The 13426-nt window shown below is 44.6% G+C and overlaps 1 protein-coding gene across 1 annotated transcript in view; it reads left to right on the top strand.

Annotated features, from left to right (window-relative positions):
- cntnap5a (contactin associated protein family member 5a) overlaps positions 1 to 13426 on the top strand; it is a gene marked incomplete at both ends in the record, with an annotated part of 139638 nt that overhangs the window by 104963 nt on the left and 21249 nt on the right. Inside the window, 4 exons of the mRNA XM_083922136.1 lie at positions 2467 to 2623; positions 4394 to 4521; positions 8453 to 8623; positions 9554 to 9772. Coding sequence (XP_083778262.1) covers positions 2467 to 2623; positions 4394 to 4521; positions 8453 to 8623; positions 9554 to 9772 — 675 coding nt within the window. The remainder of the gene's footprint in view (positions 1 to 2466; positions 2624 to 4393; positions 4522 to 8452; positions 8624 to 9553; positions 9773 to 13426) is intronic.

Here is a 13426-nt window from a genome sequence, read left to right as displayed (position 1 = left end):
CGCCATTGTTGTTGTTAAATGTCCGCGCATGGTCCCTCCTTCTATTTTCTATGTCCGAACAGGTGCACATAAATTACGTCGTAGGCCTTGTGCTTGTACACGTGCGCATGCTCTTGCTCGTACATGTGCAAACGCGCTCTACAAAAGCCCACCTCTCTCAGACGGGCCGTGGACGGCCAGCTGGCCGCAGTTATGCGCAGAGCGGTTGCACTCACACTGGTCAAACACACTAGGCTTTAGCTGAAAAACCTGTTTTGGCGCGGTGCGGAAGGACAGTGTGAGTGCGCCCTTAGACAGTTAGCCGCAGGCCGTCAGATCCTGTTTGGAGAAAATCTCCGGGGAGTGTTATCTACACAAGAGCAGAATCTCACACGGAGGGTGAATTAATGGAGATGGGAAGATCCGTCACTGTATCACACTAATGTGACATGTATATCCATCCACATGTAAGCGTATGCAGCCATAATATATGCCGGGGAAGGATGAATGCGTCGTGGCATGTGATACTTGATTATGTATTGTGACATGTAGCTTTAATGGACTTTTCCTCCCCTTCGCCGCCGGCCTCATCCCTGATGCACGCTCACGTTGTGTGGCAGATGATTGAAGCAGGACCACTTAACCCCCATAGTGGAGAGCTTGAGTTATGCCTTAACTGTATGGCTTCGGCTCATCGACACGCGGGCGACGACGTGTTTGTGAGACGCCAGCGGAGACAATCAGAACAAATACATTTATGCGTGAATGAATGAAGAAAAGAACCAATTTGGTTGGATTACAAAAGAGGTGTCGGTTACAGGGACGATCCAGATAAACATGCAAATAAGCAATGTAACAGATATGACGCACAGGGCGTGCAGCCGGAGCTCATTCGCAGCCGCCCGCCTGTTTAGACTCTCAGGTTAAACAGTCAATAAAACAATAAATCAGGAGCAGCAGCTTGTGTTTATGTTTCTATACATGTGTCTATTTGTATATTTATTGCATATGACTGTAGAGGTGATAGTATGTGTGACTATGAATACACTATGTCAGCACTTCTCCTGTATGCAGCTGTGTTTCTGTACATATACACGGACAGTACGATTTTCAGCAGCCTGTTACAGCAGCTCTCGCTCACGGTTGAGCTCTTTCCGTTCTACGTCTGTCTCTTTTCATACTCTTCATATATATATATAATTTTTAGGTGTTTGTGTTTTTCCTTGGTGTAAATTTTGTATTATTATTTATACATGTAAAATCTCATTGAGAGCCAGGGTCTCGTTTGCAAGAGAGACCTGTTCAGGTCGGCAGCAGCAAAACACAAAGTTACAGACTAACTAAACATACAGGAGACACAACACACAACACAAACAGTTAAATAATACAGTACAAACTGCAAAGGGCAAAGAACAAGTTAAGTACAAGTGCAGACCCCAGCAGACTCTCTCAGCAGCCTTCCTACAAGCAGTTTGAAGTCCCCTAAAGAAATAAAGCTGGACAGCTTCAGCCTCTGCTGGAGCTTGTTCCAGGTCGCAGGAGCAGCGTAGGAAAATGCCTTCTTGCCAAGCTCAGTACGGACTGACGGGACGGCAAACGAGATCCAGTCAAGTCCAGGGACCGGAGGCTGCGATCGGACTGTTTCCGTACCAGATACATTGACAGATAAGAGGGGAGCGGTCCGATAATGGATTTATAGATAAAAAGACACCAGTGAGTGGTTCTGCGCGTGGAAAGTGAAGACCAGTGTGTGAGAGAGTACGATGTACAGTGATGTGTGAGGGGTTTACAGCCAGTTGTGGATCACAAGGCCCCGTGACATGCGGCATCCAGCAGTTGCAGGGAGTGAGCAGAGGCATTTATATATATATATATACAACAACCCCATAATCCAGGAGTGGCAAGAGAGTGGCCGCAACAATACGTTTTCTGGCTGTAGAAGAGAAACAGGCTCTATTTCTGAAGAAAAAACCCAAATTTAACCTCGATCTCTTCAGTAACTGGTCAACATGACAAGAAAGGCTTTTAAAATATTTAGATATATTGTCTGTATCGCTCCTGTTATTCTTCTATTTTACATGTCCCTGTGTTAATACTGGTCATATTTTTCTACAATGTATTGTTTCTTATTGATGCTTCATCTGATGTTTGCCATCTTTGCTGCTGGAATAAGGAAATTTCCCCTTTGTGGGACTAATGAAGTAATATCTTATCTTACATTAAACCTCTCAGTACAGCTGCCTCTGACAGAACAGGATCCATACATTCTTCATTTATGTTCGGCGTATTTGTTTTCTTTTTCAGTGTTCTTCCATGTGCATTATTTTTTTTTTTGCAATTTGAGATAAAGCCAGCGTAGCGAAACAACAGCAGTCCTCTAAATATAACCCGTGACCTTGACCGGCTCGAGCTTGAGCTTGGGCTCTGGCACAGGCTGACACTGTTGGCTGTTGCAGTGGTCCCTGACTGTCCGGGGTGTCGTTACAGACGGCAGCCCGCTCACCTGGTGGCTGGACTGGGAGGGGGAGAAGCGAAGCTACTGGGGAGGATTCCTGCCTGGAGTCCAGCAGTGCTCCTGCAGCCTGGAGGAGAACTGCATGGACATGAACTACTTCTGCAACTGTGATGCGGATACGGACGCGTGGTATGTAATGCGTACACCAACACCAACACCAACACCAACCAACACACAATTTCCAGAAAGAGCGTTTTCCTTTCATGAAATATATTTTTAATGATCAATTGATTGATATAGATAAAGGTAAATAATGCAAGACAATGCAACACAAACCAGGGAAAAGGTTTTCAGATCCTTTAATTATGGAGCTTTACTTATTCAAAACCTTTCTGACACAAAAGCATGTTAATATTATCAGCATGGTACTTAGCGTCTTTCTCATGCCTCAAGACACTTTACAGAGTCCACGTTGCATTCACACAGACGTACATGGTGGTGGTGGTAAACTACGATAGTCACAGCTGGCCTGGGGCAGACTGACGGGAGCGTGGTAGCCAATCAGCGCCTACGGTCCCTCCGACCACCTCCTCAAACATACAGCAGTCACACACATTCACACGAGGCAAGGTGGGTGAAGTGTCTCGCCCAAGGACACAACGACCATGACACAAGTAGGGCAGGGGATCGAAGCGCCGACCCTTCGGACATTGGCCGACTCGCTCTGCCGACTGAGCCGCAGTCGCCCCGAATCTGATGTTTCTGGATGAATGTTCCTGTTGCATTTTACCGTCCAGGTTGTGCTCAATTTAACTCTTTTATAAACTGTTTTGTTAATTAATCTACAGCCATGCATCATATTCTATAAGATCAACATGTGTTTGTAGTGTTGTTTCCATGTTTCCAGCCTTGTGAGGATGCGTTTCCAGCTCCAAGAGGCTTTTTAAAGACGTCATTTAGCTTCAGGAGGAGCTTGATTTTCTCAACGCATGCTGTAGAGGAACACTACATCCTTCAGTTTATTCATAAATTCAAACTCTTTGTTTGTTTTTCTCTCACTGGGAAAGATTGGTATGAACATCTGTAATCTGAAAAAGAACAGCACAACCCTTCCCTCTGAAATGCAGCGGAGTAAAAGTCTAAAGTAGCATCAAAGGGAACGTACTTGTGTTCTTCTAATACTTGTGTAAATAACTACGTCCTCCAGAGGAATCGTAGAGATGAATCAACACCTATCTGAAACAACACAAACTGAACATTACAGCCTTCATGGAGGAGGATTCGTTGCAGGGCTGTTGCATCAGACTGCATTAGCTTTAGCTAGGTGTTCCCAGTAAACAAGCAGCCGTGATCTAAACAGAAGGCTTCGAATAGGCATTAACTAACATGGAAAAGAAAAAGGGACACAACATCACTGATCTCTCCTAATCTCTGTGTCATTTCCATAAATTACCACGCCGGGATAATCCACACAAAGATCACTTGTGATGAATTAGTGCAATCATCAATGAGGCCTTCGACAAAAAGGACATTTCTGTACCGAGAGTTCAGAGTCTCTTTCTTTCACACGGACTCATGGTCCCCATTTCTTTCTTACTTACTGCTCACACCAATTTAATTACAGCTCATACACACTATTACAATCATGATCAATCTAATCATAATTTCTATGCAGTGAAGGAAAAAACAAAAGCTGCATTGTAGTTTCGGTGTGTTAGTCGCTCTTTTGTTTATCGTATGTTAATCCACCTCGAGGCTTCTCTCTCCGTTCGGCCCGGTTTGCATATTTCCAGAGGCGGTTGTCTGCATTGTGATAGATTGCTCCCTTTTTAATGTGTTTACTCTGCGTTCTGGGCTAATGCAGAAGAATGGATGCCTTTGTGTGGACCCCCGGAAAGGCGTCCACCCCGAGGGCAATGTGTTGCTATTTATTTATTTCTGTTTTTGTTGCGCCCACAGGGCTAATGACACAGGAATCCTCTCCTATAAGGACCACCTACCAGTGAGCCAGATAGTGATCGGGGACACCAACAGGACGGGCTCGCGGGCCGTCTACCACGTCGGCCCTCTGCGTTGTTATGGAGACAGTAGGTGATCACCTCAGTGTTGAAGCGGCTGAGCCATATTTGGTTGCAGATGGTCGCCTTGATTCCCAGGCTTTAGGGCTGATCAGAGACAGGGCTCAGATGATGCCTTTATGCCTCATGTGTTTATCCACGGAGAGGAAGTTCCAGTTAATCTATTCTGCTAGCGGCCAGACAACTGGCTGTGTGGACTGTAACCTCATAAAGTCCGCAGGAGCTGCCAGTCGGTCCGTCTTTACACATTCATGTTGCTCAGCCAGGCAAGGGTGCCAAAATGAGGAGGGGAGGCAGAGTTGGACAGCAGCACTGGAACATGAAAAAGGTTGTAGATATTTACTGCTTCATGCCCCAGACTGAGCTCTGGACAATGGGATGGGAATTTTGAGTGGCTCATCTGCAGTCAAATGTGGTTCAGAACCCCATGATTTCATTTTAAATTCAAGTGGAGACGCCGGTGTTTCCTAAAGACATCAAATATGCCTAAAAATCTGCACAAGACATTCAGAATATTTTTCCTCCTGACTACTGAATCATCTCAACCAGGGCTGGGCGATACGGCCAAAACCATATATATCACATTATAGCACATGTTAATATGATAATGACCACATGGGAAAGCCTTTTTTTGTGTGAATTACTGATAATTTTCTCATTTTATGAACAACTTTAACGCCAAATGAACATAACGTGCATGGATCGGAACATCATTTTGCTAAATGGCATAACTGTAGCTGTTAAACAGAATAATAGAAACCACAGACTGTAGTTAGAGATGAATGACGCGTTACCACGTCCTCCTACGGTGCAAACACGAAGCCAGAGTCTGCGCAGTAGGTATCAGGCAGTGTCAAAGTCCCGCCTTTACGTCCGTCTGACCAATTGCGAGCCGATCACAGCTGTCAATCCCAACATTTCACCCAGTTTCTATAAAAAATTGAAACCAAATTGACCAGAAAAAAACACTTTAGCACACATCAACGGGAATAAAAACTACCGTACCATGTTTTCAGTTCGACCATCTAACATCGAGGGGGCGGGACTTTTGACCTGTACTGCAGCCAACCACCAGGGGGCGATCCAGATGTTTCAGCTTCACTTGTGGGGATCTGATAAGCCGTACATCTTTATAAACAAACATCCACAGTATGATAGATCATTTTATGTTATTTTGGTGATATATATCTGGGAAATTGGGGATTTTTATTATATATCCAGACACTATAATTAACGTGAAAGGGTCGTTTTTGTTTCTTTAATTAAAACTTCTCTAATGACCTATACTGCAGCCGACCAGCAGGGGGCGATGCAGATGTTTCAGCTTCACTTCTTTACGTACAAATATCCACAGTATGATAGATCATTTTATATTGTTTTGGTGATTTATATCTGGGAAATTGGTGATTGTTATTATAAAACCAAAACAGCAAATGATATTCCCTCAGGTATGAAAGATAATTCCTGATATGTTTGCGTCAGTGTGCTTATTTTTGTCAATTTAGACGATGTAATTGCGATCACGATATCCTGATATCAATACGACTCTATTGAAAATGATGAGTTATCATACGGAAACATCGCTCAGCCCTAATTTCAACACATTATGGGACGATTATATGACGAGTGTATGAACATGTACAGTAGATGATTTGTTTTATATTCAAATAATTGCATGTAAAGCACATTGCCTAAAATAGAAATAGCTTTTGGTCATTAGCAGACACTATAATTAACTTGAAAGGGTCCTTTTGTTTCTTTAATTAAAAATCCTCAGACAGTCATTTTTAGATAAGGAACGGATTTACGTTGATGGTATTTTTTTTTTTTGACATTATCATTTAATCCTGGCACCACATCCCCCCAGCAACGAGCCATCCTAGCAAAAGTTATGGGTCTTTTTTATTTTTTTATGTGCTTCAATAAAGCAGCCGGCACCTGGTGGAAGTCTTCATACACTGTGAAAATACAAAGACCGCCTCGCCACAGGAACCACAGCATTGACCACTGGTTCAATTCAATTCAATTCAATTCAATTTTATTTATGGGGCCAAATCATAACAAAAGTTATCTCAGGACACTTTACAGAGTAGGTAAAGACCCAACAATTCCCCGTAGAGTACGGTGGCAACGAAAACCTTCACTATAACAGACAGGAACGTCAGACAGACCCAGCTCTGTGGAGGACGGACATCTGTCTGCACCGGAGAGAGGAAGCGATAGAAAGACAAAGAAAGACTAAAGACAGAGAGAGACACACTTCCAGAGATGCAAGCAGCCAGCGAGTAACAGTAACTTTAACAATATCTATAGTAATGTGAACATGACACACATGTTATGGCGGTCTGCACAGCAGAACAGCAGGAACACGCACATCCAAGGTGCCAGAACATGAAAATGATAATAATTATGACAAACATGATTCAAATGGTTAAAATGCTTCCAACGCCAACGGTTATTTATTTTGATGTTTTGCCGACGACTGACCTCTTGTAATCCTGAGATTAATGGCAGCGCTCTCTCAGTGGCAACGAAGCGGAGTCATGTTTTACCGCAGCGACATAAAAACAACCTCTTAGAGAGACGGCCGGGTGGACAGAGTGTGTGAAGTTTGACACCAGAGACCACAGTTTGCTTCCTGTTTGCCACTAGAACACACACACTGGAAACACCGGTGTCAGATCAGATGTCGTGTTTCATTCATTTTGTTCTTATTTCATCTGGAGACGACCGATACGGCGCATTTAAGAGGGGGAAAATAAGAAAATAGACTTTTTCTATGTAAAGAATATTTAACATTATTGTATGAAGGGGGTCACAACAGGGATGTTTTGTTTGTTGTTGTTGTGTTTGGTGTATAATCCGTCTGTTATAAAAGAAAAAAACATGATTATGAATCAAATGATTACCAAAACATTTTTATGCAAAGTTATAATTTAGTTAAAATGAAAAAAACAAAATGCTAAATAAACATGTTAAGTATCCGTCAATTGCGGACCATTTCACACTGTGCGTCCGTCCCGTGCCCCGTGCTTTAGGGTCCTTGTCCCCCCCTCCAGGCCCGTTTGTACTCACGCTACCTGGGCCTCGGAGAATGCTTCTTGCTGCCTATACGTCATCACGCCGTAACACGTCACACGCATTGATGACGTCATGGCGATGCGTGGCTTTGTTTCCAGATCTTTCCGTAGACCTCGGAGTTTTTGTGCGTCTTGTCGACTGTTTTTGAATCTTTTCATCGACCAAATCTGCAGTAAACACTCCACCTCCGCATCACACCAACGTGAACCTTTCGCCAGCTAGTTCGCAAGCTAGTTCGGTTGCACTCACACTGGTCAAACGAACTAGGCTTTACCCGTAAAACCAGTTTTGGCACGGTACGGATGAACAGTGTGAGTGAGACCTAAATAAAGAATAAATGAATCAAATAATAAGCTATATGACAGCATTTCTAAATTGCCCCTGTGTCGTTCCGTAAACGGTGATACCGATAGATACAGATGCAGTATGTCTGTGACAGGCCGATCGGGCTTTTATTATGACGTTGCAAATGTGAGGAAACAATGCAAGTAAGGGTTAGAGTCCCTGAGTGGACCATGAATGGAGCGTGGACTGGTGGTAGAGGTGCCAATTCATCTCCTGCATCAGCACTGAGGTTAGCAAGGCACTGAACCCCCAACTGTTCGCGCCGCCGATCCATTGACAGCCCCCTCGCTCTGACATCTCTCCATTAATTGCATGTATATAGGTCCTGTCTGTGCATGTGTGTGTATTTTAGGCCTGTGTGTGTGTGTGCGAATTTCCCGTTGCAGGATTAATAAAGTAATTCTTCTTCGTCTTAAAAAATAGACATCAAATAGAAATAGACATAGACAAATAGACATTTTGTATGCAGCCTCTTCCTCCCTCCACTTTACTTTCATGTCTCCTTCTCTCCCAGAGTCCATATGGAACGCGGCGTCCTTCTACCAGGAGTCCTCCTACCTCTACTTCCCCACCCTCCAGGCCGAGCTCGCCTCCGATATCTCCTTCTACTTCAAGACCAGCGCTCCTTCGGGGGTGTTTCTGGAGAACCAGGGCCTCAAGGACTTCATCAGAGTGGAGCTCAGCTGTGAGTCACCGCTCGGGCCGGAGAAAGAGAAAAAAGAGTGGAGAAAAGGAGACGTACATGACAAGGACGTGCGAAGAATGCGGAAAAAAGAATAGGCACAAAAGCTGTCAGTGATATTTTCTGTTGCTTTTATCGGATGGAAGTGCTAACTGTACCGCGGTTGACAGTTTAATTTCCCCGAGAAGCGGGCTGTCAGGTCTGCACAGCGTGATGTAATACTAATGACACAGTCAACAGCTATGTCATGCTGTCGCGGGAGACGTTAAAAGCACTTCCTTAATACTCGTGTAGTGAAGCCGAAAGTCTTAATGAACACACCAGATGGATGGAGAGACTACCTCGCGGATCCACTGGAGGAAACGCGGCGACAAAATGCTGCAAATCCAATAAATTTAAGCGGAACATCGACTCATTTACGTGAGGACCAATGAAGGAACACGCTGCTGTTGTTGAGAGGGATTTTATTTTTATTTTTTTTAGTATTGCATTAAAGAATTCAGGGACATGATGTTGTACTTACCAGGCTGCATATTTAATAAGCACTTAACCGCGTCCTCAGAGAGTCAGCTCAAGCAGCAGTGCATTAGTTTATTTGTTATAGGTGATAAAAAAGATTTGGAATTGTTGATTACAGCGTGTTTTGTTCGCCGCGCCTAAAGGGAGGAGCTCTCAGGATATTCGGAGCCATTATGTATTACTGCAGCATCGGAGACGTTGTGAAATATTGACGAGCTGTCAGCTGAGCCCCCTCATAAATCTATTCAGGTCATCAAGTTTTCCCAGCAGCATTGTATCACATTGCATCAGAAAGGAAGGATAGAGAGGAACATAAAAAAACCTAATATCACATTCAGTCTGACCTGGCTGTCATGTGTGTGTGTGTGTGTGTGTGCGTGTGTGTGTGTGTGCGTGTGTGTGTGATTCCCTCAGCTCCCTCAGTGGTGACTTTCTCCTTTGATGTGGGAAACGGTCCAGCGGTCCTGTCCGTGAAGTCCCACCTCCCCCTGAATGACAGGCAGTGGCACTACGTGAGGGCAGAGCGCAACGTGAAGGAGGCCTCCCTGCAGGTCGACCAGCTCCCTCTACGCTTCCTGGAGGCTCCGGCTGATGGACACGTCCGCTTACGGCTCAGCAGCCAGCTGTTTGTAGGTAGGCTCCGCTGTCAGAACGAACATACTTCCACTGGGGTTTATTTCAAACCCCGCATTAATTCACAGTTCATACGCCTCCTGGAAAACCTGGAAAAGGGTATATTTTATTTTCCTGTAGCTGAGGATGAACTGCTGGGCGACGAGAACACCCCAGAACGAATAACATTTCCATCTGAAAGTGCTAAGTTATATTCAGGATCATATTAATATTAATATTGTTAATGAACAAGAGGGTTTCGATCGCGCCCCTTTGCTCCATGGAGACGTCTCTCACACATCTCCCTCTCTCTCTCTCTCTCTCTCCCATCCTGTCAATCTCCAAGCTGTACTATCAAAATAAAGGCACAAAAAAGGCCAAAAAATAATCTTTTAAAAGAAAAAAGAATATTCTGATTACACGTCACACGGTTGAACATGCAGATCGGATCTAACTTAAGTGGCCGAAACTCAAAAAACGTTACTTACATTGTCTTTCAAATGTGATTATGAGTGACTGCTGGCTGGTAACTAGTAGTTTGTATTATTCTATTATTCTATGAGGGTGGTTAGCACTGTCGCCTCACAGCGAGAGGGTTCCCGGTTCGAACCCCGGCTGGGGCCCTTCTGTGTGGAGTTTGTGTTGAGGTTTATTACATTTACTACACAGTGTTGAGGTGTGTTCACTTAAAACCGAATTTGTCCGAAAATGCTGAGGATGTGAACCGAATATAATTTTCTTCTCCATGTTAAAGTGGTTCCTGGTTTGAATCCCGGCTGGGGCCCTTCTGTGTGGAGTTTGCATGTTCTCCCCGTGTCTGCGTGGGTTTTCTCCGGGTTCTCCGGTTTCCTCCCACAGTTCAAAGACGTGCAGGTGTTCGGTTCAATGATGACTCTAAATCACCCGTAGGTGTGAATGGTTGTCTGTCTCTGTTCGTCTCTATGTGTCCTGTGATAGACTGGCGTCCTGTCCAGGGTGTACCCCGCCTCACGCTCGATGTCAGCTGGGATCGGCTCCAGCCCCCCGCGACCCCGACAGGGACAAGCGGTTGAAGATGAATGAATGAATGAATATTATTCTATGATCAATATACTGTATCATCACTTCTAAGCAGATGATTCTATAGTAGGGATGGGCACGAGTAGTTAATTCCAAGATCGAGGGATCGCATCAGTTCCTCGACAGCCAATCGAGTCCTCCTATTTCCAAATCTATTTTTAGAACACAACGCATCTTCCTGCAGGAATAATGACGCACAGCAACACAGCCTACCCAGCACATAATGCTTATTCTCAATCAACACAGTCACCAGTAACCCTTTAAGACTTCAAAACATTGTTTCCTTATAAACACATAATTAAATCCGCGCTCACATCCTGTTAAAGACCAGTCCTGCTGTGGAGCACCTGCGCTCCGCTGGCTCAGAGGTGGCAGGTATCAGCAGGTGCTGCTTTGAGACAGCGCTCAGTTGTTGTTTTTATACCGGTGCCTGTTGGACTTCCACCACTCCAGTGGGTTTTTCTGAGGATGAACGCACGGCTCACTGAGACAAGCTTTGAGCTCGTTGACATCAATATTTTCAAATGCATCCTCCCCGAGGAGGGTGTCCAGTGCCTCTGTGCTCGCAACGTCACGGCCCAAAGCGTCGCTGCTTTCCCCCTCCATGTCCTCTCTGGGCCTCGCACGGTAACCCCGTCGTGTAGGTCAGACAACTGATCTCGGATGGTGAGGCGAAGAGCCGGGTCTAAAAATTAAAGGAGCGAGAGGTGCTGCACGGACACAAAAAGAAACTCGAGTGCCGTTGTTTATCAATTGAGTTAATTTGAAATGAGGACTACGCAAGGAATCAATTGCAGACAATTCACAATACAAGATATGAAAAATAACATAACCCATTCAACTAATGCAAGTGTGCAGCCTTTGCAGATATATGTCTTACACCTGCAGCACAGAGTCTGTGTTTCACAGTCCTTCTTTTGACGGCAGAACTGACATCTCTTCCTCTTACTCGCCCTAGCTGGGGAAGTGGCTGTGGTGGCTGGATCCTCAGGTTGAGCAGGAGCTCCTGCACTCTGAATAGCTTTGACTACTGCTGCTGAGGCTTCTGTGCGGGGGACATGCTTCTTTCTTTCAACGAGTGGAATTAAAAGTGCCTTTCCCAGCTTCTCCAGGAACACCCTTGTGTTCACTCTTGTTAAGGTTACGAGACATCCAGGTCGGGTGGATCTCTCTCCAAATCACAAAGGCATTGTAGGAGGAAACATCAATGATGTTGTGGAAGATGACCAGGGGCCAGCGGGCAGTCATCCTTCTGCAGCTGTATGTTCCAATCACCTTATCTAGGTTGTCCACACCTCCCTTGTTGCGGTTGTAGTCTAGGATGATGAGTGGCTTCCTCCAGATCCTCCAAACCCTCCAGGATTATTTTTTCTATTGCTGGTGTGATAAACAGGTAGAGTATAGAGACAATGTCATGGGCATGAGAAACGGCATACCTTGTGGGTCCTCGGGTCATCTTTATGACGTTTTGTTCTGCGTGCCTGCCGTGTTGGTCACATGCTGCTGAGGAACATGTTATCTTGCCATTTTTTGAAAGGAAAGTCTCTCTTCCAGCTTCAGGGTTTTCTTCTTCTTCTGAAGATGATTCATCATGCTCTGGGTTGTATTCCTCCCCATCTTCTTCTTCTGAAACATCCGACACACTCACGGCTTCAGCACAGACAGAGTTCAGGGCCGTCATCTGCAGCACCTTTATAATCTCTGCAGGCTGCGATAACACCTGTGTCTTGTTTACGTCTGCTACTGTCTTGTTTACGTCTGCTACTGTCTTGTTTACGTCTGCTACGGTCTTGTTTACGTCTGCTACTGTCTTGTTTACGTCTGCTACGGTCTTGTTTACGTCTGCTACTGTCTTGTTTACGTCTGCTACGGTCTTGTTTACGTCTGCTACTGTCTTGTTTACGTCTGCTACTCATTGATCTGAGACTGATCAAAGGCACAGCAGTCCGCGAGAAGACCACATGATTTGTCATGTTACGTCTGCTACTGTCTTGTTTACGTCTGCTACTGTCTTGTTTACGTCTGCTACTGTCTTGTTTACGTCTGCTACGGTCTTGTTTACGTCTGCTACTGTCTTGTTTACGTCTGCTACTAATTGATCTGAGACTGATCAAAGGCACAGCAGTCCGCGAGAAGACCACATGATTTGTCATGTTACGTCTGCTACTGATTGACTAATACATTGCAACATTCTGTGGTTTGTAAATAACTCTGTGACCTTAATTTCAACTCTTTTTGCCTCCCGGGTCATTTTGACCCCAAGACCACCTTTGTACCTTTTTTTGTACAGCGCACATGGAAATGTGAACGAAAGCAACATTTCACTTTTTCTACTGTTGGTGCCAATCTAAGAAAAGTCATAAAATTTCAAGTTAAAAAAATGTCGTTTAGGGGATTTTTTTTGGGGTTTTTAACACAGAGGCCGGGTCATTTTGACCCGAAGACAACAGAAGGTTAAGTTAGTTTAATACAAAAAGACTAACTTGTTTAATCGGACGCATAACTTTATTCAAATTTACACTTTTTTAAACAGAAAAAGTGCATAAAATGTGAGAGATATTTGAAAGCTTCGTCCGATAAGCTCAACAGAAGCTCTGAATGTCAGAAACCGACACG

This window comes from Echiichthys vipera, assembly GCF_963691815.1.
Source record: "Echiichthys vipera genome assembly, chromosome: 10".
NCBI classification, from domain to species: domain Eukaryota; kingdom Metazoa; phylum Chordata; class Actinopteri; order Perciformes; family Trachinidae; genus Echiichthys; species Echiichthys vipera.
Note: the sequence above shows the minus strand (reverse complement) of the source record. Positions and strands in the feature narration are given on the sequence as shown.